At 43.5% G+C, this 23364-nt stretch overlaps 1 protein-coding gene across 1 annotated transcript in view; it reads left to right on the top strand.

Moving 5' to 3' along the window:
* PTPN9 (protein tyrosine phosphatase non-receptor type 9) overlaps window positions 1–23159 on the top strand; it is a 97685-nt gene extending 74526 nt beyond the window's left edge. The window contains exons 8-13 of the mRNA XM_060174738.1: window positions 1145–1238; window positions 10401–10467; window positions 14608–14686; window positions 17146–17296; window positions 17941–18148; window positions 20280–23159. Coding sequence (XP_060030721.1) covers window positions 1145–1238; window positions 10401–10467; window positions 14608–14686; window positions 17146–17296; window positions 17941–18148; window positions 20280–20494 — 814 coding nt within the window. The 3' untranslated portion in view covers window positions 20495–23159. The remainder of the gene's footprint in view (window positions 1–1144; window positions 1239–10400; window positions 10468–14607; window positions 14687–17145; window positions 17297–17940; window positions 18149–20279) is intronic.
* Window positions 23160–23364: the final 205 nt, after the last annotated feature.

Raw genomic sequence — 23364 nt, forward strand, 5'->3', positions numbered from 1 at the left:
GAACTTAAGAGAAGTTAAATATCTTTTGAGAAATAAGCAATAGGAAAATTTTACTTGTCACTAGATTATTTTTTAGTGCTATGTCTCAGCTTTTCTCTCTCTTTTTTTAAAAATTTTTTTATATTTATTTATTTTCCCTTTTGCTGCCCTTGTTGTTTTTCATTGTTGTTGTTACTAATGTCGTCGTTGTTGGATAAGACAGAGAGAAATGGAGAGAGGAGGGGAAGACAGAGAGGGGGAGAGAAAGATAGACACCTGCAGACCTGCTTCACCGCTTGTGAAGCAACACCCCTGCAGGTGGGGAGCCAGGGGCTTGAACCTGGGTCCTTATTCTGGTTCTTGTGCTTTGCGCCATCTGTGCTTAACCAGCTGTGCTACCACCCAACTCCCCCCCTCTTTTTTTTTTTTAAGATTTTTATTATTTATTTATTTATTCCCTTTTGTTGCCCTTGTTTTATTGTTGTTGCCGTTGTTATTGGATAGGACAGAGAGAAATGGAGAGAGGAGGGGAAGACAGAGGGGGAGAGAAAGACAGACACCTGCAGACCTGCTTCACTGCTTATGAAGCGACTCCCCTGCAGATGGGGAGCCGGGGGCTCGATCTGAGATCCTTACTAAGCCTGTCCTTGCGCTTTACACCACGTGCACGTAACCCACTGCGCTACCGCCCGACTCCCTTTTTTTTTTTTTTGACAAGTATCATCCCATAGAAGTATAATCTGATCTTACTGTTAAAACTATTAAAAGGAGAGTTCCAGGAGATCATCTGATAGAGTACACACTTGACCATGGACAAGGAACTGGGTCCTAGTCCCCATCACCACATGAGAGCATCATGTCCGGTACCAAAGGAAGCTCTTTGAATGCTAGAGTGGTACCATGGTGTGTCATTCCACCCCCACCCCACCCCCAGTCTCTATCTGAAATTTAACAGTTACAGAAAATGTTGCCAGAAATAATGGAATCATATGTGCATGAGACCCTGGCAGGTGAACGAATGAATGAATGTTAGTGATATGGAATTAATATAGTTTGGATAATGACTAGTTCCCATGTCTCTGTCTCCAGCAGTGACTTAGCCTTGCCTTGTCAGACCGGGAACATACACATACACATTGCCCCCTAATTTGCTCTATTCCTTCAGGTCTCCAGGAAACTTAGAGAAGAACCGCTATGGTGATGTGCCCTGCCTGGACCAGACTAGAGTGAAGCTGACAAAACGAAGTGGCCACACACAGGTAGAAAATTCAGTATCAACTATCCAGAAGCCCTGAGGGACTTTTAGCCTTTCTAAAAAAAAGCATACTAATGTTGTAGTAGAAATAACATGGGGCAGGGGTAGAAAGCATAATAGTTATGCAAAGAGACTCTCATGCCTGAGGCTCCAAAGCCCCAGGTTCAATCCCCTGCACCACCATAAGCCAGAGTTGAGCAGTGCTCTGGTAAAAAAAAAAAAAAGAACAAGGACTGTAACCAGAGAGAAGCTTCATACTTGTCTGTTACTTCAGGCAAGTTCCTGTATGCCCATCTCACAGTACTAAGTGGATGTTAAATGAAATACTTTACATAAATGCACAAGAAATAGAGAGGGGAGGGAGAGATACAGAGACACACCTGTAACCCTGCTTCACCACTTGTGAACCTTTCCCCCAGCAGGTGGGGACCAGGGGCTGGAATCTGCATCCTTGTGTACTTTAATGTGAGCACTTAACTAGGTGTGCCTCCACCTGGCCCCATAAGCCGTCCTTTTAGTGTGTGTCATGCTAAAGAGGCATTATTTATATTTAAATTACTTTACTCTGAATTATCTCACTAATGTTTTTTGAAGATTATAAGAGGTCACCAGCCAAAACTGATATATCAATAGAAGAAATTAAACACATGACTAGTCACTAACCTTAAACTTCTAAGGTTGAATATTGCTATAAACAAATGATATTAAAAAGAGCTTTATTGGGGGCTGGGCGGTAGCACAGCAGGTTAAGCACACATAGCGTGAAGCGCAAGTACCCGTGTAAGGATCCCGGTTCGAGCCCCTGGCTCCCCACTTGCAGGGGGTTCGATTCACAGGCAGTAAAGCAGGTCTGCAGGTGCCTATCTTTTTCTCCCCCTCTCTGTCTTCCCCTCCTCTCTCAGTTTCTCCCTGTCCTGTCCAATAAGGACAGCAGTGACAACAATAATAACAATAACAACAAGGACAAAAAAAAATGGGGAAAATGGCCTCCAGGAGCAGTGGACTCCTGGTATAGGCACTGTACTCCAGCAATAACCCAGGAGGCAAAAACAAAAAAAAGAAAGAAGGTTTATTTTGTTTATTAATTTTATCTTAACAGAAAACTGCTCAGTTCTGCCCTGTGGTGTGAGGAACTGAACATGAGACTTTGGAACCTCAGGCATGAGAGTCTCTTTGCATAACCATTATGCTATTGCCCCTACCCTAAAAAGAACATTAAAAATGAATGACTACAGGGTCAGGTGATAGATCATTGGGTAAGGTACATGATGTATAAAAAATAAAAAATAGTATTGATGGGAGTCGGGCGGTAGCGCAGCTGGTTACACGCCCGTGGCGCAAAGCGCAAGGACCTATGTAGGGATCCCAGTTCAAGGCCCTGGCTCCCCACCTGCAGGGGAGTCGCTTCACATGCGGTGAAGCAGGTCTGCAGGTGTCTATCTTTCTCTCCCCCTCTCTGTCTTCCCCTCCTCTATCTATTTCTCTCTGTTCATCTGGTAGAGACAACAACAATGATAACTTACAACAATAAAACAACAAGGGCAACAAAAGGGAATAAATTTTTTTTTAAAAGTACTGACTTCCAGAATTACATATGTCAGAGTGATCCTCCGATTTTCTTTCTCTCGTTAACAAATAAATACTTCTTTTATAAAAGGTTATTTATTTATTTTTTTAAGTTCTTTATTGGAGGATTAATGTTTTACAGTCGACAGTAAATACACTAGTTTGTACACAACATTTCTCCAGTTTTCTATATAGTAATACAACCACCACTAGGTCCTCTGTCATCCTTTTTCAGGACCTGTACTCTACCCCCCCCCCAACCCAGAGTCTTTTACTTTGGTGCAATACACTACATAAGAGATGATTTAAAAGTAAAGTGGCAAGGGCTGGGCGGTGGCACAGTGGGTTAAGTGCACATGGTGGAAAGTGCACAGACTGGCATCAGGAACCCAGTTCGAGCCCCTGGCTCCCCACCTGCAGGGGGTTCGCTTCACAGGTGGTGAAGCAGGTCTGCATGTGTCTGTCTTTCTCTCCCCCTCTCTGTCTTTCTCTCCTCTCTCCATTTCTCTCTGTCCTATCCAGCAACAACGACAGCAATAACAACAACAAGGGCAACAAAAGGGGAAAAAAATCAAAATTACAAAAACGATAAATAAAGTGGCAAGTTTGACTAATAGTTTCACTAAATAAATCTCTACTAATGATATGAGATTTTCACATGCACAGATATGGTTGTCTGACCATTTCATCCTTATCCCTTGATATTTATGTATGTTCCCAAATGCTTTTCAGCCCTCCTAGACAGAAAAATCAGAGTAGTTTAGAATCAGTTAACATTTGTACACTCACTAATATGATGAATGATTCTACAACCAAGAAGTAAAAATATTTAAAAAATAAGTAAAGTAAAATTAACTGAACATTATTTATTTTTTTCCCAGGTCTTTTTTTTTTTTTCTTTATTGGGGAATTAATGTTTTATATTCAACAGTAAATACAATAGTTTGTACATGCATAACATTCCCCAGTTTCCCATTTAACAATACAACCCCCACTAGGTCATCTGTCATCCTTCTTGGACCTGTATTCTGCTCACCCACCCAGCCCCACCCCAGAGTCTTTTACTTTGGTGCCATACACCAATTCCATTTCAGGTTCTACTTGTGGGGTTTGTTTGTTTGTTTTTTCTGATCTTGTTTTTCAGCTTCTGCCTGAGAGTGAGATCATCCCATATTCATCCTTCCATTTCTGACTGATTTCACTTAACATGAATTTTTCAAGGTCCATCCAAGATTGGCTGAAAACGGTGAAGTCACCATTTTTTACCATTTTTTATAGCTGAGTAGTATTCCATTGTGTATATATACCACAACTTGCTCAGCCACTCATCTGTTGTTGGACACCTGGGTTGCTTCCAGGTTTTGGCTATTACAAATTGTGCTGCCAAGAACATATGTGTACACAGATCTTTTTGGATGGATGTGTTGGGTTCCTTAGGATATATCCCCAGGAGAGGAATTGTAGGATCATAGGGTAGGTCCATTTCTAGCCTTCTGAGAGTTCTCCAGACTGTTCTCCACAGAGGTTGGACCAATTGACATTCCCACCAGCAGTGCAGGAGGGTTCCTTTGACCCCATACCCTCTCCCGCATTTGCTGCTGTTACCTTTTTTGATGTATGACATTCTCACAGGAGTGAAGTGGCATCTCATTGTTGTCTTTATTTGTATTTCTCTGACAATCAGAGACTTGGAGCATTTTTTCATGTGTTTCTCAGCCTTCTGGATTTCTTCTGTGGTGAATATTCTGTCCATGTCCTCCCCCCCATTTTTGGATGGGGTTATTTGTTGTCTTGTTGTTGAGTTTGGCAAGTTCTTTATATATGTTGGTTATTAAACTCTTGTCTGATGTATGGCATGTAAAGATCTTCTCCCATTCTGTGAGGGGTCTCTTGGTTTGGGTAGTGGTTTCTTTTGCTGTGAAGAAGCTTTTTAATTTGATGTAGTTCCATAGGTTTATACTTGCCTTAGTCTTCTTTGTAATTGGATTTGTTTCATTTAAAGATGTCTTTAAAATTTATGCGGAAAAGAGTTCTGCCAATATTTTCCTCTAAGTACTGATAGTTTGTGGTCTAACATCCAAGTCCTTGATCCACTTGGAATTTACTTTTGTATTTGGTGAAATACAGTGGTTCAGTTTCATTCTTCTGCATGTTTCAACCCATTGTTTCCAACACCATTTGTTGAAGAGACTCTGCTTTCCCCATTTAATAGTCTGGGCCCCTTTGTCAAAGATTAGATGTCCATAGGTGTGGGCATTCTTTATTTATTTTTTATTTTTTTATTTTATTTTATTTTTTACCAGAGCACTGCTCAGCTCTGGTTTATGGTGGTGCGGGTGATTGAACCTGGGACTTTGGTGCCTCAGGCAGGAGAGTCTCTTTGCATAACCGTTATGCTATCCCCATGCTTAACTGAACATTCTTCCAGCATTAACTTACTGGACTTTTCTCTGTCACTATTAAAAAGGAAAAAAAAAGTGTTATGTCCCTCTCTTTTTCAGTGTGGAGCATAACTTTTTGTTTAATAATCTTTAAATTTATTTTTTACCTCCAGGGTTATCACGGGGGCTCAGTGCCTGCACTACGAATCTACTGCTCCTGTGGCCATGTTTTTTTCTTTCGATTTTTTGGATAGGACAGAGAGAAATTGAGAGGGTGAAAGCAAGATAAGACACCTGCAGACCTGTTTCACAGCTTATGAAGCTTCCCCCCTGCAGGTGGGGAGCCAGGGGGCTCAAACTGGGCTCCTAATGCGGGTCCTTGCGTTTCATACTTTGTGTGCTTAATCCCATGTGCCACCACTCGGCCCCTAAAATTTTCTTTATTTTGGGATAGAGACAGAGAAATTGGGAAGGGGAGGGGATATGCAGCATACTTATGAAGCTTCCGCCTGTAGGGGACTAGGGGCTTGAATCCAGGGTCTTGTGCACTGTAATGTGTGTGCTTACACCCCGCCCCTGGGAGATAACTTTTGGGGAAAACATTGTCTTCTATGTGGTGAGGTCCCTAGTGGTTTTTATCTCTTGACCCTAATGTTTTAATCATATAAACAGAATCCATAAGCCTATCCAGGGTCCTTGGAAGGCTTTCCTGCACAAGCATTAGCTAAGAGCCTGACTGATGAAGGTGTGCCATCAACGTAATTCGTGCTTTCATGACCTGGACGTCTTTGAAAGAGTGGAGTACAAGCATTGAATTGTGACTCTGGAGTCAGAGATCTCTGTGTTTTTCTGCCATCATCACTGTTTTCTCTCCAGTGCCTTGAATGGTATCTAGTATTCAGAAAATTATTTGTAGGAATGGGGGAGATAACATAAAGGTTATACAAAGAGACTTATGCCTGAGCCTTCAAAGTTCTGAGTTCAATCCCCTGCCTCACCAAAAACCAGACCTGAGCAGTGCTCTGGTTTAATATATATATTTATATAATAGACATATATATATTTATATCTGTATATATACATACAGATGGATGTAGTTAATCTGTAGATGATCACTAGTTATCACCCATCTCATTACTGCAAACATCAGCAGAGGCTTTATTCTCATAATAAACAGAGGATTCAGGTTTGTTAGTGAGTTGTGCACCGGCTTTCCCCCCTGAGATTATAAGGGTGTCTGTCACAGTTTCATTGACTATACTCCCTCCGTAACCTAAGTGCTTGGTTTCCTTTGTATGGAGTGGAGTATGGGTTTTTCTTTGTTTGCTGTTGTAGCTTTTTCTTTTACCCACCTGTAACCGTCCACACCCTCTGCTCTCTATGCTAACTGCTTCCATGTTTCTTTTTGTTCAGCCTGTTTTAAGGATGCTGGCAGTGAGTGCTCTAGTGAAAAAGCATAATAAAAAGTGATTCTGAAATAAGACTGAGGACATGGGTTATGGGGGGCGGGGACCCTGAAGAGAGAGTAAGTCAGGAACTATTCATTGAGACTGCTGAGTCTCACAGAAGTTGCTTTGTGTTAGTCAGGTGGTAATGGAGCCTGGGGGTTGGCATATACCCTGGCGGTCCTGGGTAGCAAGTGTAGCTTTCTTCCTCTCTGCTCACACTTAACCTTCACGGACGCAGTGTTCCTGCTCAGGTTAAGCTTGTCTTGCCTCCCTTCTGGTCCTGAGCTGCAGTGCTGTGAGCTGAAACACTGCTTCATTTTGGCAAATAATAGATTTATTGAAATAGTATATACATTACAATGTGCAGGGACCTGGATTAAAGCCCCAAGTCCCCACTGCAGGGGGAAAGCTTCACAAGTGGTGAAGCAGTGCTCTGTCTCTGTCCCTCTATCTCCCTCTTTCTCTCAATTTACAGCTGTCTCTATTCAATAATAATAATAAAAAAAAGAAATAGTTTATATGTACCAACCCATTCTCCCACTTAGAGGGTACAATGCAGGGGCCAAGAGACAGCCCAGTGAATAGAGTGCCGCACTATGCATTAGCGCCGGGTCTTGACCCCCTGCACCACATGGGAGCACCATGGGTAGCACCAAGGAATTTATTCCATGGATTATGAACAATTCTCTCTCTCTCTCTCTCTCTCTCTCTCTCAGTGTGCAGAATATAAAATATGAGCTGGGGAAGCTGCTCAATGGTATCACATGTGCACTCCTTTTATACTGCTGAAAAAATATGCCACCAGTGGAGGAGATAGCATAGTGGTTATGCAAAAAGACTCTCATGCCTGAGGCTCTGGGATCCCAGGTTCAATCTCCAGCACGACCATAAGCCAGAGCTGAGCAGTGCTCTAGAGAAAAAAAATAAAATAAAATCCATGGGTGAACATACCAAACTTTTATTTATCCATTAATTAATCAAAAAACATTTGAGTTTTATTTTTCTGCTTTTTGACCTAGGAAAAGCCTGCCATGTATATTTGTCTAGAAATTTTTTAATGCATATGTTTTTTAATTCCTGTATGAATGGAGTCATTGAATGATAGGTAGCTCTGTTTATTAAACTTTAGGCTCTTTTCCAAAGCCAATGCAGAGGCCAAGTGGTGACACACCCACTAGAGTGCACACATTATAGTGCACAAGGACCTGGACTCAAGCGCTGAGACACTGCCTGCAGAGGGACGCTTCATGAGTGGTGAAGTAGTGCTGCAGGTAGCTCTCTCCCTCCTCCATTCCTCTCTGTATATCCAAAATAAAAAAGACAGTCAGTGTACCATTTTATGTTGCCACTAGCAGTGTATGAAGGCTCTGATTTTTTGAAATTCTTCCCATCATTTATCATTATCTTTCATTTATTTGCTTTACTTATTTATTTTTTTTTTCCTCCTCCAGGGTTATTGCTGGGCTCGGTGCCGGCACCATGAATCCACTGCTCCTGGAGGCCATTTTTCCCCCCTTTTGTTGCCCTTGTTGTAGCTTTGTTGTGGTTATTATTATTATTGCCCTTGTTCACGCAATTCGTTGTTGGATAGGACAGAGAGAAATGGAGAGAGGAGGGGAAGACAGAGAGGGAGAAAGAAAGATAGACACCTGCAGACCTGCTTCACCACCTGTGAAGCGACTCCCCTGCAGGTGGGGAGCCGGGGGCTCGAACCAGGATCCTTAAGCCGGTCCCTGCGCTTTGCGCCACATGCGCTTAACCCACTGCGCCACCGCCCGACCCCCTATTTGCTTTATTTTTTAATGAGACAGGGATAGAGACAGAGACAGAGAAGAGATACTGTCACTGTCTTTTACCTGCAACCATCTGGTAAGTGTGAAGTGGTGTCTTGTTACGGTTTAAGTCTGAATTCCCCCAATGGCTAATGGTGCTGAGCATCTTGTCTGTGTTCTTGACCATTAGTTTATCTCCCATGGAGAATATTCAGATCCTTTAATTGGGTTGTCTTTTTGCTATTGAGTGTACACACACACACACACACACACACACACACGTTATTACTTTAAAGATTTAGTTGAGAGAGAGAGAACCAGAGCATCATTTTAGTACATGCAATCTAGGGATTGAACTCAGGGCCTTATACTTGAGAGTCCACATTTTATTCATTGTGCCACCTTCCAGGCCAGTTTTATTATATTAGTTACTTATTGTATCAGAACACTGCTCAACTCTGTTGGTGGAGATTGAGCCTGGAACCTCTTCTGCAATCCCATGCGCTGATTCTTTTGTCTCTTCGTAGCTTTATATATTTTAGATAAAAGTCCATTGTCAAATATATGCATTCTGTGAGTTATTTGTTTATTTGAAAGGACAGACAGAAATTGAGGGGGGGAATAGTGAGAGAGAGAGACCCCTGCAGCACTGCTTCACCTCTTATGAAGCTTACTCCCTACAGGTGGGACCAGGGGCTTGAATCCAGCTCCTTGTGCTATGGTGATGTGTGCAGTCAACCCAGTGTGCCACCACCCCATCTCTGGGCTATTTATTTACTTTCTTTTCTTTTCTTTTAACATTTATTTATTTATTCCCTTTTTGTTGCCCTTGTTTTATTGTTGTAGTTCTTATTGTTTTTATTGATGTCATCATTGTTGGATAGGACAGAGAGAAATGGAGAGAGGAGGTGAAGACGGAGGGGGAGAGAAAGACAGACACTTGCAGACCTGCTTCACCGCCTGTGAAGCAACTCCCCTACGGGTGTGGAGCTGGGGGTTCGAACCAGGATCCTTACACTGGTCCTCGCACTTTGCGCCACCTGCGCTTAACCCGCTGCGCTACCACCCGACTCCGTATTTACTTTCTTGATGGTGTCCTTTGAAGCAAATATTCTTAAATTGTAATGTAATTCAGTTGGTCTTTCCTTTTATTGCTTGTACTTTTGTTATTGTTACTAAAAAGATTTTTCCTAACTCACCATAATAAATATTTGATCCTATTTTACTCCTAGGTCCTCAGTATTTTCTTCAAGATTTGTAGTTTTGACTGTTAAACTTTAATTCTGTGATCCATTTTGGGTTAGTTTTTGTTTTGGTATGATGAAGGCAGGTTAGGTTGATCTTTCTGTATGTTGCTGTCCAGTCATCCCAGTAACACTAATGGAAAGTGAAGTTTTTAATTTGCCCTGTGTGGGGACACAGCATAATGGCTATGTAAAGGGCTTTCATGCTTGAGACGCTGAAGCCCCAGGTTCAATCCCCTGTACCACTACAAACCAGAGTGCAACAGTGTTTTTTGTTATAAAAAAAAAATAATAATGAGGGTCAGGTGGTAGTACAGTGGGTTAAGCGCATGGAGTGAAGTGCAAGGACCCACGCAAGGATCCCAGTTCGAGCAGCCCCCAGCTCCCCAGCTCACAAGCAATGAAGCAGGTCTGCAGGTATCTGTCTTTCTCTCCCCCTTTCTGTCTTCCCCTCCTTTCTCGATTTCTCTCTGTCCTATCCAACAATAATAGCAATAACAACAACAACAAGGGCAACAAAATGGGGGAAATGGCCTCCAGGAGCTGAGGATTCATAGTGCAGGCACTGAGCTCCAGTGATAATCCTGGAGGTAATAATAATAAGTAAATAAATAAACAAATTGGCCCCTTCACTCATTTTCTGTCAGACAAGAAGTGAACAGCCATACCTGGCTTTTTTTATCTATCACATCATTTGTCTATGCACACAAATGGTCTCTCACACAACTACAATGATATTTCCTTTTTATCATTAGACAGATTACATTAATGCCAGTTTCATGGATGGATACAAGCAGAAGAATGCTTACATTGGTACCCAAGGTAAGTTGGATTACCTCTCTTAAGCTGGTTTGCACCAGATTATTGTATTTTTTCCCCAAAATAATAGTATGATTTTATGAGAGGCAGAAAGAGTGAGAGAGATCACACAAAGCATACAGAAAGAGTGAGAGAGATCACACAAAGCATACAGAAAGAGTGAGAGAGGGCTCAAACTTAGGACCTCATTCTTGCTAGTCTAGGACTCTCTCTACTGAACATCCTCCCTGGCTATGAAGCTCATATAATATTTAAAACAAGGGGTAACTTGAGGACCGTAGCCTTCCATAAAATTGGGGGATATTTTGGAAGGCAGAGGTGAAGTGTGGTGATGCTGTATCAATAAATTTGAAACTCTCTGCACAGATTCACACTGCATGTCTCTCTCTAGTTAATTACACAGCACTGTCACTGATTTTTATCTCTGTTGGCACTGCCAACCAAGGGCATGGGAAATCATTTATTGGCCAGGAGACCTTTTATGGCTATGAACGACTATGGAACTGCTCATAGATTGAGACCAGTATTTGAATGGGTATAACTACTGTCTTAGAGATGTGCTGGTGTGTCCTCGGAGGTGGCACAGCAGATAAAGTATTTGCCTTCCTTGCATTGCAGTATCAGAGATCAAACTCAGGGTCTCATGCATGTGCTCTATCGCTGAGCCCTCTTCCCATCCTAAGTTCATGTTCTGTTTTATTGGGAGGTGAGTGTGAGAGACAGACAGACCAGAGCACCACTCTGCCATCCTTGGAGTTCCATTTGGGTTGTCTTTGTTGCTCTCACATGTACCAAGGGTGGAGCCCAGAGCCTCCTTATGACTCTTTCATAGCAAAAAGGGCAGAGCTTACCATGTCAACTTTATGGACTACTTAAATTAAGGACATGCCATAATCTAAGTAATCCTCTCTTACTAGATATTTAGCTAGTTTTCAAGGCCTCATGGTTCTGTCACTGTTCACTTCTTAACGAGAGGATTCTAGTATCATAAAATGTTAATACTTGCTAAAAGGTATCAGTAAACATGGCAGTGAAACCCGTAGAATTCCAGGACAAATAAACTTTTGTTTTTGCCCTGCTTCCCTGAAAGTGGGGGAATGGAGGAGGGAGCACTGGAAAAGTACAAGAAGTTATCATTCTTCATTGTTATTCCATAGACTGAAAAAGCCCACATGTTATTTTCAAAATTATTGCTGAATGAGGCCAAGAGATAACATAATGGTTATGTAAACTTTTTGCTGACTTCCCAGCTCCTGAGCAGGTTCTAACTATAAAAGAACATGGCAACAAACAACAACAACAATTTTTTAATTAAAATGGTCTGGATAAAGCTTTTGGTCCCAGGCTTTAATCTCCGACATCCTGTGTGCCAGAGTGATGCTCTGATTCTCTTTCTGCCTCTCTCTCTCTCTTCTCTTGCCCTTATTAATGAATAAACCTTTATTAAAAATAAAACAACCAAAGAACATGGCCTTTTAAAGAAGTTTTTAATTAGTGATTAGTAATGGTTCATAAGATTATAGGGCTGTAGTGGCACACCTGCTTGAGCACACTTATTACAAGGCCATGCTTCCAGGTTCTAGTCCTCAGCCCCCCACTTGCAAGGGGGAAACTATGCTGGTGGTGAAGCAGGTGTCTCTCTGTCTCTCTTTCTATTTCCCCCTTCCCTCTTGATTTCTGACTGTCTCTATCCAGTAAATAAATAAGATAATAAGAAAATAAGATTATAGATGATAGTGTTATAGTTGTACACCACCACCAAAGTTCTTTGACCCACCCAACCCACTCCTGTTCCACAGTAACCTCCACTGTTCTCACAGTCTTAGAGACAGCTTGCTCACTTTTTTTTTTTCCCTCCAGGGTTATTGCTGGGGCTCAGTGCCAGCACTACAAATCTACTGCTCCTAGTGGCCAGTTTTTCTTTTCTTTTTTATTGGATAGGACAGAGAGAAATTGAGAGAGGAAAGATAGGGGAGAGAGACAGAGAGATACCTGCAGACCTGCTTCACTGCTTGTGAAGTGACCCCCTCTGCGGGTGAGAATCCAGGGGCTTGAACTGAGATTCTTGTGAGGGTCTTTGTGCTTCGAACTGTGTGTGCTTAAACCGGTGTGCCACTGCCTGCCCCACTTCTTTTTTCTTTTTTCTTTTTTTTTATTATAAGAAAGCTGAAACCTATAGGAAAAAGTCTCACAGATCTGTGATAGTGGGTGCAGTGTGAAGCCATACCCTGTGGTCTTGACCATTATAAAATCACTAATAAAAAATAAATTAAAAGAAAAGGGAGAAGTGAACAGGACGATCTAATAGCTAAATGTTTGCCACACTTGGTCTCTTCTCTTGGTCACTCTTTTTTTTTTTTTTTTACAAGTTGATGTGTTTTAATTTTCTGCATTGCACATAGGAATAAAAATTCGGTAGTTGTCATTCACTTCCTTACTTCACTAAGCATAATCACCTTACAGGAACATATCCTTGTGATGACATGACCCTGGGCTTCAGCACCATGTTTTCTGAGACAAAATTCCCACAGTTATATGACTGATGCTATTTTATACACTCAACAGTTAAGCCATCCTATCCATCTGTATTTGCAAGAGCTGAGAGGAGAGGAAGCTTCAAGGAAGCAGTAGCACTTGCAAACAGGTAGACAGTGATGACACTGGAGGGGAGAGAGAACAGTCTGAACAAAGGCACAGTGGCAGAAGTGAATACATGTATATGTCTTCCCAGAGTGATTATCAATATTCAGAACGAGCAAAAGGACATTGGGTGTCAAAAAACAAACTGGAGGAGAAAAAAAACTTACTCAGAAAAGTAATATACATGGTACAACAGTGGCTTAGACCAAAAAATAAATAAATAAAAATGTTCTTTAAAGCATTAAATATAAGCTGGGAGGCTGGGCTGGGCCGGAAGTATGGGCAAAAGCATACAAACAAAAGTCATGTCAGAGGCAAATGCCTCTGGGACAAGGCGGCTGTTTCTGGGAAGCCAAGAATGAGTAAGTCAGTAGACTCTCACTTTTGAAGACAAGTGATTTGAGCATGTCAGTACCGCTTGCAGAGCTGGGAAAGTAGGGCAATGGCGCTGATTTTGAGGGAGGAGACTACTTGCCAGCATACTGAATCTGAGCAGATGATGCAGCAGGAAAGGGGAATGGTTCAGCAGGCAGCTGGCCATTACCAGCCTGAGTTAAAGTGGGAACAGCAAAACAAACACAGATAACATACTCGGTCTGGGTGTGGTAGCTGAAGCCCTGATGACAAAACTCCCAGAGGCTTCCTAACTCTGCTTCTCAGACCCTAACCTACTTAGAGCTCACCTGGGAGCTTGTAAGATGCAGATGGTGCATTTCTTTTCTCCCTATTTTTTTTTAAATACAAGATTTATTTATGTACTAACAAGAGAGAGAATCAGAGCATCACTTTGGCAAATGTAACGCAGACTCTCAAACCCAGGACCTCTTGCATGCTAGTTCTGCACTCTACCCGCTGGGCCACATGGTGTCTGTACCACAGACTGTGTATTTCTTTTTTAAAATATTTATTTATTCCTTTTTGTTGCCCTTGTTGCTTTTATTGTTATAGTTATTATTGTTATTGATGTCATTGTTAGGACAGAGAGAAATGGAAAAAGGAGGGGAAGAGAGAGAAGGGGAGAGAAAGACAGACACCTGCAGACGTGCTTCACTGCCTGTGAAGCGACTGACTCCCCTGCAGTCCTTAGGCCAGTCCTTGCGCTTTGCGCCACGTGCGCTTAACCCGCTACGCTACCACCCAACTCCTAGACTGTGTATTCCTTTTATTTATTTTTTTTTTATTTGATATTGCCCCCTTTTGTTGCCCTTGTTTTATTGTTATAGTTTTTATTGTTGTTATTGATGCCGTTGTTGTTGGATAGGACAGAGAGACATAGAGAGAGGAGAGGAAGACAGGGGGAGAGAAAGATAGACACCTGCAGACCTGCTTCACAGCCTGTGAAGAGACTGTGTATTTTTAACTCTCCTGTATGATGCTGATAGCAGAGATAAAGCAAGAAGCCTGCATGGGTACTTTGAGGTTAGTGGCTGGGGAGAAACCACAAGAGCCTAAGCAGGAAAGAAGTGCTTCCGACGGTCACGTCTCTTGTCTTCTCCATTCCAGGCCCTTTGGAGAATACTTACCGTGATTTCTGGTTGATGGTGTGGGAGCAAAAAGTCTTGGTGATTGTCATGACCACTCGGTGAGTTAAGCCTCTTTCTTTTCATTGTGCTCCATTTCCATCCTGTCTCCCAGCCATGGGTCAATCAAATAGGGAGTTTAGTCACATCACTTAGAAACAGTGACTAGGGGAGTCAGGCGGTAGCGCAGCGGGATAAGCACGGGTGGTGCATGTGCACAAAGTGAAAGGACTGGCATAAGGATCTGGTGTGAGCCCCTGGCTCCCCACCTGCAGGGGAGTCACTTCACAGGCGGTGAAGCAGGTCTGCCGGTGTCTATCTTTCTCTCCCCCTCTCTGTCTTCCCCTCCTCTCTCCATTTCTCTCTGTCCTATCCAACAACAACGACATCAATAACAACAATAAAACAAGGGCAACAAAAGGGAATATATATATGTATATATATATGTGTGTGTGTGTATATATATATATACACACATATATATATACACACACACTGATTAGGAAAGCAGTTGCAAAGAGTTTTGAGTTGTCTTAACTTTTCTTTAGCTGGGTGGGGGGGGCAGCGGTGGGGAGAGAGCAGTGTTTCTGCAAAGGACTTTCATATTGAGACTCTGAAGTCCCAGCTTCAGTCCCCTGCACTACAATAAGCTAGAGCTGAGTGTTGCTCTAGCTAAAAATAATAACAATAAATAAAATGTCTCTTTTTCCTTAACTGCCAGGGTATAATTAAGATGGCTAGATCTAATGCCTTAAAGCTTTGATTCATGGCTTTCTGCCAGTTATGACCTATTCTGAGGCATGGCCTTAACCACAAAGGAAGTACTGGGAAACATGGGTAATTTGCTTTTTTTTTTAAACAGAATACACAGGGGTCTGGCGGTATCACGGGTTAAGCGCACACAGCACAAAGCGCAGGGACTGGCATAAGGATCCCAGTTCAAGCCTGCAGCTCCCTACCTTCAGGGGAGTCGCTTCACAAGTGGTGAAGCAGGTCTGCAGGTGTCTTATCTTTCTCTCCCCTTCTTTGTCTCCTCTTCTCTCTCTATTTATCTCTGTCCAATCCAGCAACAACAATATCAGTGGCAACAATAACGACAGCAACAAGGGCAACAAAATGGAGGGGAAATGGCTTCCAGGAGCAGTGGATTCATGGTGTAGGCAGCGAGCCCTGTGATAACCCTGGAGGCAAAACACACGCACACACCAAGTTATTAAGAACTTATTAGAGTCATTGAAATTAAATAATGTAGAAAAATCATCTGCCACTTCTGTATGCTAGCAACAACAGGAAGACACTGTAAGTGGCAGTTCACCGTTAGTCTGATCCCTCCTTCCAAAGGGCACCTCTGTGCTGGATTTGAATTGCAAGTTCCACTTCGCTGTCCTGTCCCTTGCTATTTTTTACCATTTTGCTCCTTGTTCATATTTCCACCTGAAGGAGAACTGTAGAAAAGAGGTAAAAGTCAGGAAGTCAGGCAGAACAGTCTAGAACAAAGGAATATTTTTGTAGTGTTGGTCTATGAATTCACCAAAACTTCAATCGCCGGTTTCATTGGTACCATCATTATTCTGATAATTGTAACCTACCTCAGATGAGGAGGAAAAAAGTGTAATGAGCATATTTACTCAGTTTCTTTCCTCAGAGCACTGTTAGAACCCGAGAGGAGACAGTGAGAGAGGTACCATCTCAAGAGTACCACAGAGCCATCAGTACGTGTATGCACACTTCCTGCTGCTTCCCTAGGACAGGCTACACCACCTCTCTGTCAGCAGCTGTTATTTTTATTTTTTACTTAAATTTTTTTTTTTTTTTGCCTCCAGGGTTATCTCTGGGACTCGGTGCCTGCACTACAAATCCACTGCTCCTACAGGCCCTTTTTTCCCCATTTTGTTGCCCTTGTTGTTAATGTTGCCATTACTGTTGTTGTTGTTGGCTAAAACAGAGAGAAGTCAAGAGTGGGGGAGAGAAAGACACCCGCAGACCTGCTTCACCGCTTGTGAATGAACCCCCCTGCAGGTGGGGAGCCAGGGAGCTGGAACCTGGATCCTTACGCTGGTCCTTGTGCTTTGCGCCACGTGTGCTTAACCCACTGTGCTACCGCCAGGCCCCCTCAGGGGCTATTATGATGGAAGAGGATGAACCAAGGCAGAGAATCCAGTCTGATCCACCACACTTTTTTTTTTTTTTGTCTCTGTCCAACCAGTATTTATCACAGGTGCATGAGGGCTACCTAGAGGTACCAGGATTGAGAACAGACCAAATGATGAAGCAAATGCTAAACAGACATGTGCTAAATGAATCCATCCACAACTTGAGCTGTCGCTACATGGATTTAGAATGAAAAGATTCCCCCCCCCTTTTTTTTGTTTTTGTTTTTTGCCAAGATGCAAGGGTATATATAAGTTAGAGGCAACACTGGAGATAATCATTAGGGAATTAGAGATATGCCTAGAGAAAAACAGGGTCACTGCTTTGGAGAGGGAGGATGGAAGGCTAATCTTACTTTGTGTATCTTCAGCTTTGAGGAGGGCGGCAGAAGAAAGTGTGGCCAGTACTGGCCACTTGAAAAAGACTCTCGGATCCGATTTGGCTTCCTCACAGTGACCAATCTGGGCGTGGAGAACATGAACCATTATAAGAAAACAATGCTAGAAATTCACAACACAGAAGTAAGTTCAGTTTTCCTGTTTTCTCACTTTTTTGAGTTGTGGGATAAAATCTTTACATCAAGGAGATCTTTTTAAAAAAAAAAAAATCAGGACCAGGTGGTGGCACACCTTATTGAGTGCACATGTTACAATGTGCAAGGACCTGGGTTCAAGCCCCCAGTCCCCACCTGCAAGGGGAATGCTTTGCAAGTGGTGAAGCAGTGTTGTAGGTATCTGTTTCTCCCTCTCTATCATCCCCTTCCCTCTAGATTTCTGGCTGTCTCTGTCCAGTAAATAAAATAAAGATAATAAAAAAATTTTTTTTTTTTTTTTAATCTCCAGAGGGAATAGGCAGGATTCCAGGTAGCTTACAACTTGCTTCCATTTCTCTGGGAACAGGATCAAGATAGTCAGCTCAGAGCCAATATGAGCCACACTATCTCAAGACAATAGTTGTAGGGATTAGGAATAAAACCTGGAAGAGATCTCAATTCTGCATTCTCCAGACACTGGGAAGCACCTGTGGAGACAGCTGAAGGTGGGAGGCAAGCCAGAACCTTGGTTCTGGGTATACCATTCCAGAAGTTGAGACTGAAAAAGCTGACAGCTGTCAAGGGCACACCAACGTGACCTCATTAAACTTCTGCTTTCTTTTCTCATTCAAGGAGCGACAGAAACGCCAGGTGACCCACTTCCAGTTCCTGAGCTGGCCAGACTACGGTGTCCCTTCCTCAGCAGCATCCCTCATTGATTTTTTAAGAGTGGTCAGGAACCAGCAGAGGCTGGCTGTGGGCAGCATAGGAGCGCGCTCCAAAGGGCAGTGCCCAGAACCGCCCATTGTGGTCCATTGCAGTGCAGGCATTGGCAGGACAGGTAATGCCCTGATGCAGCTCTCAGCATGGAAGAGGTGGTGACTAACAAAAGTCATAGCTCCCAGTTTTATTTTATTTATCTAATTTGATAGGACAGAGAAAAATTGAGAGAGAGAAAGAGAGACATCTGCAATATTTTTTACAGCTCAAGAAGCTTTCCCCCTGCAGGTGGGGAGTGGGGCCCTGAACTGGGTTCTCATGCGTGGTGATGTGTGCCACTGTCTGCCCTGCCCCACCCCCGTAGCTGCTAATTTTCAAAAATTTGATCCATGTATGGTGTTTTGCCACGAAGAAATTCCTCTTGAGTGTCTTTTTGGCATCCTTTGTGCTAGCCAGAAGATGCATGTCAGAACCAAGCCCTCTAGAGGTTGATGCTTTCCGTAGCTCACCAGCATGGTCAGTCCCACCCAGTTCAACTTTGTGCCTATTGCTTTCCCTTCCCCTTCCTGGGGGTTTGCCTCCCTGAAGGCCCCCCCATCTCCCCCATGCTGCGCCCTCCAGTTTGGAGCCAGTAAGAGCCTTTTGCCTTGAGGAAATGTGCATTGCAGGATCTACCGGCCTTCCTAGTTCACAGGCTGGGGGGTGCCAGTCCCTGTTTGGGCGCCATTTGCCGGGCTGGACTAGCTTCATGGGCAGTAGAGAGACGACCAGGGACTCATGGCTGAGCTGGAAAGCAGTATCTCGTTTATTAATCAAATACATCGCCTTTTATGCATCTCTTCACCCGAAGTGTCAAGGGAAAGGAAAATGACTGGGAGAGGGGGCGGAGCAAAAAAAAGAGCGCCAGCAGAACATAGAAAGCTTCAATCTAACCAGTAGGGATTAAACCAATACCCTGCAGGCAGGGTGGGACCAGGTAAAACAGTGTTTATGTAAATAGACCACATCGTAAGTAATACAAGCGAACCTAATGTGATGATCAATACAGAAGGTCTTTTTATTTATTTATTTATTTATTGGGGAATTAATGTTTTATATTCAACAGTAAATACAATAGTTTGTACATGCATAACATTCCCCAATTTCCCATATAACAATACAACCCCCATTAGGTCCTCTATCACCCTTCATGGACCTGTATTCTCCCCACCCACGCACCCCAGAGTCTTTTACTTTGGTACGATATTCCAATTCCATTTCAGGTTGTACTTGTGTTTTCTTATAAGCAGAATTTAGAAGCATACCAACAGGGGGGAGGGGGCAAGTATAGGTTTATGTTAGGGGTCTGGGAAATTTATAGTCTTTGCAGATTAGGACCCACTGTCGAGATGCTATTGTTATGCCTGGGATTAAAACAGCTTCTCTGAGAGTCGGGCGGTAGCGCAGAGGGTTAAGCGCATGCACATGGCCAAAAGCACAAGGATCAGCCCAAGGATCCCGGTTCAAGCCCCTGGCAGCCACCTGCAGGGGGGGTCGCTTCACAGGTGGTGAAGCAGGTCTGCAGGTGTCTGTCTTTCTCTCCCCCTCTCTGTTTTCCCCTCCTCTCCATTTCTCTGTGTCCTATCCAACAATGACAACAACAATAATAACTACAACAATAAAACAACAAGGGCAACAAAAGGGAATAAATAAACAAATAAATAAAAAGAAAATATTAAAAAAAAAAAAACAGGGAGCTGGGCTGTAGCGCGGCGGGTTAAGCACAGGTAGTAGAAAGTGCAAGGACCGGCATAAGGATCCTGGTTCAATCCCTGGCTCCCCACCTGCAGGGGAGTTGCTTCACAAGCGGTGAAGCAGGTCTACAGGTGTCTATCTTTCTCTCCCCATCTCTATCTTCCTTCATCTCTCTCCATTTCTCTCTATCCTATCCCATCAACGATGACAACAATAATAATAACTACAACAATAAAACAACAAGGGCAACAAAAGGGAATAAATAAATGTTAAAAAAAAAAAAAGTTTCTGTGTCACCTTTCCACCCACTCCTTGTGTTGTCCTGTATATGCTCTTGTCATTTCTCTGACCTCCAGAACTCCCTTCTCCTTGAGTCCTTTCAAGCTTAAAGTTAGGTGGCTTTCTGCCACCAGGCACCCTACCTTCAGATCTATTTATCCAGTCCTGTCTGGGGTATTGGGTAGAGAGAGGGAGAGTGAAGAAGAAGCCCAGGAGTGACTACTGTTTTCTTCCTTCAGGTACCTTCTGCTCCCTGGACATCTGCCTGGCGCAGCTGGAGGAGCTTGGCACCCTCAATGTGTTCCAGACGGTGTCCCGCATGAGGACCCAGAGGGCCTTCAGCATCCAGACCCCTGAGCAGTACTACTTTTGCTACAAGGCAATTCTGGAGTTCGCAGAGAGGGAGGGCATGGTACCCTCCACCCACAGCCTCCTGGCCATGGAGGGTCATTAACTGTCCCATGAGCCTCCTGCCTGATGGTCAGCCTTCCTTAAACTACCCTGGACACCGCTGAGCCTCTAGGTTGCCATCAGTTACGTTCAAGCCATGGACCAACCTCTTTATTGTGTCTCCCAACGCACGTGTGCACGCCAGGCAGCCTTTCCCTTTGGCTAGATAGACGTGGTGAAACTGCCACTAGAAAGGGCCAGCAGCAATGTGTTCTCAATTCCTAGCACCTGCTATTGAACTGTGCCTTATTAAAACCAAATTGTGGCTATCAGTTTTTGCCAGGGCCCCTGAGGTAAGTGGGGAAGGAACCTGCCTCCCCCCGTTTGCAAATGCTGTTCTTCTCGAGGTCTCCTTCCCACCTCTTCCCCTTCCTTTTTAGGATTTCGTGGGAAGGTTTGGTGAGCATCCACCTTCCTTCCCAGAAAGCTTGACCAAGTTACATATTCTAGAGAACGTCCGGAGTGCCAAGCACGTTTATACACGGGACGTGTATTCCAGTCTTTTCTGTCTTTCTGTGTGTGTGTGTGTGTGTGTGTGTGTGTGTGTGTGTGTGTGTGTGTGCGCAAGTGCACTGATGTGTGTGGGTCCACATGTACGTGTGTATATAATATATATTATATGTGATAATATGGTCGTATTCTATAAATACATATACACAGAGATCTCCTTTGTAGATGTTCCTGGGGCTCCGTGCTGCAGTTCAGGACTCTTTGCTTCTTAGACTCTTCTGTTCATCCTGGACTAGCTGAGGTTGGGATCATGCCTCCTGTCGTCAGATGGCAGAGCAGTGGGGAAGGACAGACGGATGTCTGCTCTTCACGCTCCTGCTACATAGGCACTCATCCTTCAGTAAGGACTCTACCCCTCTGGGATGGTATGCTGCCTGCTGGAGTTAAGGGTACTAGTTTGTGGTGACACTGGTTTAACTCAGCATGACTTGCCCTTACCTAATGATCCTTTCCCTGTTTACTCTGTTAATTTGGAGAATAGACCTCCACTGTGATTCCAGACCCTCCTCCCTCTCCCTCAGGGATTGGGATCTGGGGTTAGAGATGAAATCACTGAGCAATCAGAGCCAACAGCAACATTTTAGAAGGAACAGGAGGGAGCCCAGGTATGTGAGAGAGAAAACTGTCAAGAGATTCTTTCCCAGGAAGAGTGAGGTAGAGCTCTTTCTTGTTTTGCTGGAAAATTTCTTTCCATATGCAACTTGGCCCTATCTGTTCAGATGCCCATTTCTGCCTGACTTTACCACCTCACCAAATCCTGGGGTTCTGTCAGGGCGGGTTCAGTATCAGTAGAAAGCTGCAAAAACTCTGACTGGTTGAGGCAGTCTCTGCAATCATGGTTTGCTCCCTCTCACCCACCATCTCCCTGTCTGCTCTGACTCACCTAGCCCAGTGTGTCAGGGACAGAGTTCAGAGTTCCCAGCACTCCACATTCCCCCCATCACACATGAGGTTGGCAGCTGATCAGACCTCAATAATTTTATACTGTAATAAGCTCTTTGAATGTATATATTCTTATTTTTACAATCTTTTCATTTTGTATTTAACGTCAATGGATTGAGTCAGATTCAGAAAATAATTGTAATGTTCATTTTCAGTATCTTACAGTGATACAGTTTTATATTTACATCTAAATATACCAACATGAACAAACCCTTTTAGCTTCATCAATTTAGTAGAGTTCTGGGGCTGGGAGGTGAAGTGGGTCCAGGAGCTGGTCTGGGGAGGATGGGAGGCAGGGAGGGACCCAGGCCTCAGTAGCTGAGACTTTCAGTTCTGAGAGTCACCTCCTTCCCCAAGTCCTTATCCTAGCCCTAGGCCTGATCACACAGAAAGTGAGCCAGCACTAGCGCTTCCTGGGTGCTAATCTCATTGCTCAATGTCCCCCTTCCCTCACCTGGTTACCTCATTAGCCATCCAGTGAGACCTTATGCTCTCCCTCCTCCTATATCCATACAGGTGAGGAGGGTAGAGCCCAGAGGGAAACAGTTGCTTGCTGCAGAGCTAGAGCTCAAATTGATCTGCTTACAAAGCTTTGGCCTCTTAACTTCATTAAGATCTCTCAGAAGATCCAGATAGCTTTCTTTCCTATACATAAGCATACATGGTTCTTTTCTTTCTTTCTCTTTCTTTTTTTTTTTTTTTTCCTCCTTCTACCAGAGCATTGTTCAGCTTTGGCTTATGGTGGTGAAGGGGACTGAATTTAGGACTTTGGAGCCTCAGGCATGAGAATCTCTTTGCATAACCATTATGCTATCTAACCCTTCATATACACGGTTCTTAAGTCTCAAGTAATTGATACTCCACCCAGGCTGCATGTAGTAAAGTAGAGAAGGGTAAAAGGCTGGGGACTGACTGCATGCTCGGCTCTGACCTGTAGGTAAGAGGGTCTCCAGGTCTGTAGAATACTGAAGGGCTCCTTCTCCCAGGGAAACTTCATAAATGGGGGCACACTGGCCACCGTTCGGAGTCCTGGTATCATTTACATCTATCCCTTAGAATATCACCGGGATTTTTGTCCTCATAGGACCACTTCCTGTGCCATGTGGCTGCTCCATGTTAACCAGTGACAAGTGACACTCTGCCTAGGATGGAACAGGTCTGCCGTGAAATTGTGCAAATATGGGACGTGTTTTCAATAAAGTAATAGCTAACATTCACTGAGTACTTAACTCTGTTCCAAGTACTAGTCTAAGTGCTTTTGTTCACCCTCAAAAATAACTGTTTGCTACAGGGAAATAGCACAGCTGTCGTACACAGGACTTGCGTAGAAGAGCTTCTAGGTTTGTTCTCTGGCATCACCAATGGCCAAAACTGAGCAGTGCTATGGTGAAAAAAAAAAAAAAACAAGCAAACAAGTCACAG

This window comes from Erinaceus europaeus, chromosome 16, assembly GCF_950295315.1.
Source record: "Erinaceus europaeus chromosome 16, mEriEur2.1, whole genome shotgun sequence".
Classification (NCBI taxonomy): Eukaryota; Metazoa; Chordata; class Mammalia; order Eulipotyphla; family Erinaceidae; genus Erinaceus; species Erinaceus europaeus.